Below are 1,382 nucleotides of genomic sequence, written 5' to 3'. Positions count from 1 at the left end.
AAATGTCCCCTTGGGGTTCAGTCAGGTTGATAGTCTGGTGACTTTTGGTCCAAATCAAAGTGCAGTTAGATCCATGCGGACTTTGACACAGTTTCTGCAATGTTGCTCTAATGTTGGTGAATTGATGTGTGGCAAGCTTTACAGTGGATCTGATACTAAATCAAAACATGCCTGAAGTGCAGACTTTAGCTTTAATAAAAACGATTGCATGAACTATAGCCATTTTTTTTTATACATTATGCTTGTCCAAAAACGTATGTATATAATACATATTGCAAAATGAAAAGAAACAAGGAAACTGCATACATAATGCATGTGATTTAAAGTTAAGTTGACATCCTATGACTCTGGTTGTGCATGACTATTGGTTTGTTCCCTGACAGGAGGTCAAAGATGAACTGGGGTTTTCTGGAGAATGTCCTCAGTGGGGTCAACAAGTACTCCACTGGAATTGGGCGAATCTGGCTCTCTGTGGTCTTCCTCTTCAGGATCTTGGTGTATGTGGCAGCAGCTGAGCAGGTGTGGAAGGACGAGCAGAAGGATTTTGTTTGTAACACACAGCAGCCCGGCTGTGAGAACGCCTGCTTCGACCACTTCTTCCCTATTTCGCAGGTACGTCTCTGGGCTCTGCAGCTCATCATGGTGTCAACCCCTTCGCTACTAGTAGCCCTTCATGTGGGTTACCGGGAGTACCGGGAGGCTAAACACAAGCGAAAACTGTACCAGGACAAGGGGCGCATCGATGGAGGTCTTTTCTGCACCTACACTGTGAGCCTCATCTTCAAGACAGCCTTTGAGGTGGGCTCCCTGCTGGCTTTCTACTTTCTCTATAATGGCTTTGAGGTTCCGATGCTGCTGCAGTGCAGCCAGAGCCCGTGCCCCAACACAGTGGACTGTTTCATTGCCAAAGCCACAGAGAAGAAGATCTTCCTCTACATCATGGGTTGCACTTCCGTACTATGCATTGTTCTGAACTTCACTGAGCTCATGTACATTGTGTGGAAACAGCTTTGGAAATGTTTAACGAGGAAGTATATTCCCATGGAAAAGAAGATGTTCAGCCACAGCCAGCCATCTGTTTCCATTGTCAACAAGTCTGCCTCAAATGAACCCACAGCAAACACAGAGGTGTGTATGACACAGCCAGCAGCTGCTCAGGAAAACCTGCCTGACCAGTCCTAGTGGGCTGGGACACTGCCAACATCTGACACTGAAAGAACCTCAAATGAAACCCAATACACACACACACACACACACACACACACACACACACACACACACACACACACACACACACACACACACACACACACTATATAAGCTAGCCAAACGAGGAGATAGAAGTCACTGACATCAACACGAGGAAGCTCCTGACTGTATGC

At 46.3% G+C, this 1,382-nt stretch overlaps 1 protein-coding gene across 1 annotated transcript; it reads left to right on the top strand.

Moving 5' to 3' along the window:
* Positions 1 to 262: 262 nt before the first annotated feature.
* Positions 263 to 1,182, top strand: LOC134642753 (gap junction beta-7 protein-like). The gene has a single exon (XM_063494707.1). It carries the CDS (start codon positions 358 to 360, stop codon positions 1,180 to 1,182), a length of 825 nt encoding a protein of 274 aa, XP_063350777.1. The 5' UTR covers positions 263 to 357.
* Positions 1,183 to 1,382: the final 200 nt, after the last annotated feature.

The sequence above is a fragment of the Pelmatolapia mariae genome, linkage group LG15 (genome assembly GCF_036321145.2).
Source record: "Pelmatolapia mariae isolate MD_Pm_ZW linkage group LG15, Pm_UMD_F_2, whole genome shotgun sequence".
In the NCBI taxonomy this organism is placed as follows: Eukaryota; Metazoa; Chordata; class Actinopteri; order Cichliformes; family Cichlidae; genus Pelmatolapia; species Pelmatolapia mariae.
This window is presented reverse-complemented; position numbering and strand designations above follow the sequence as displayed.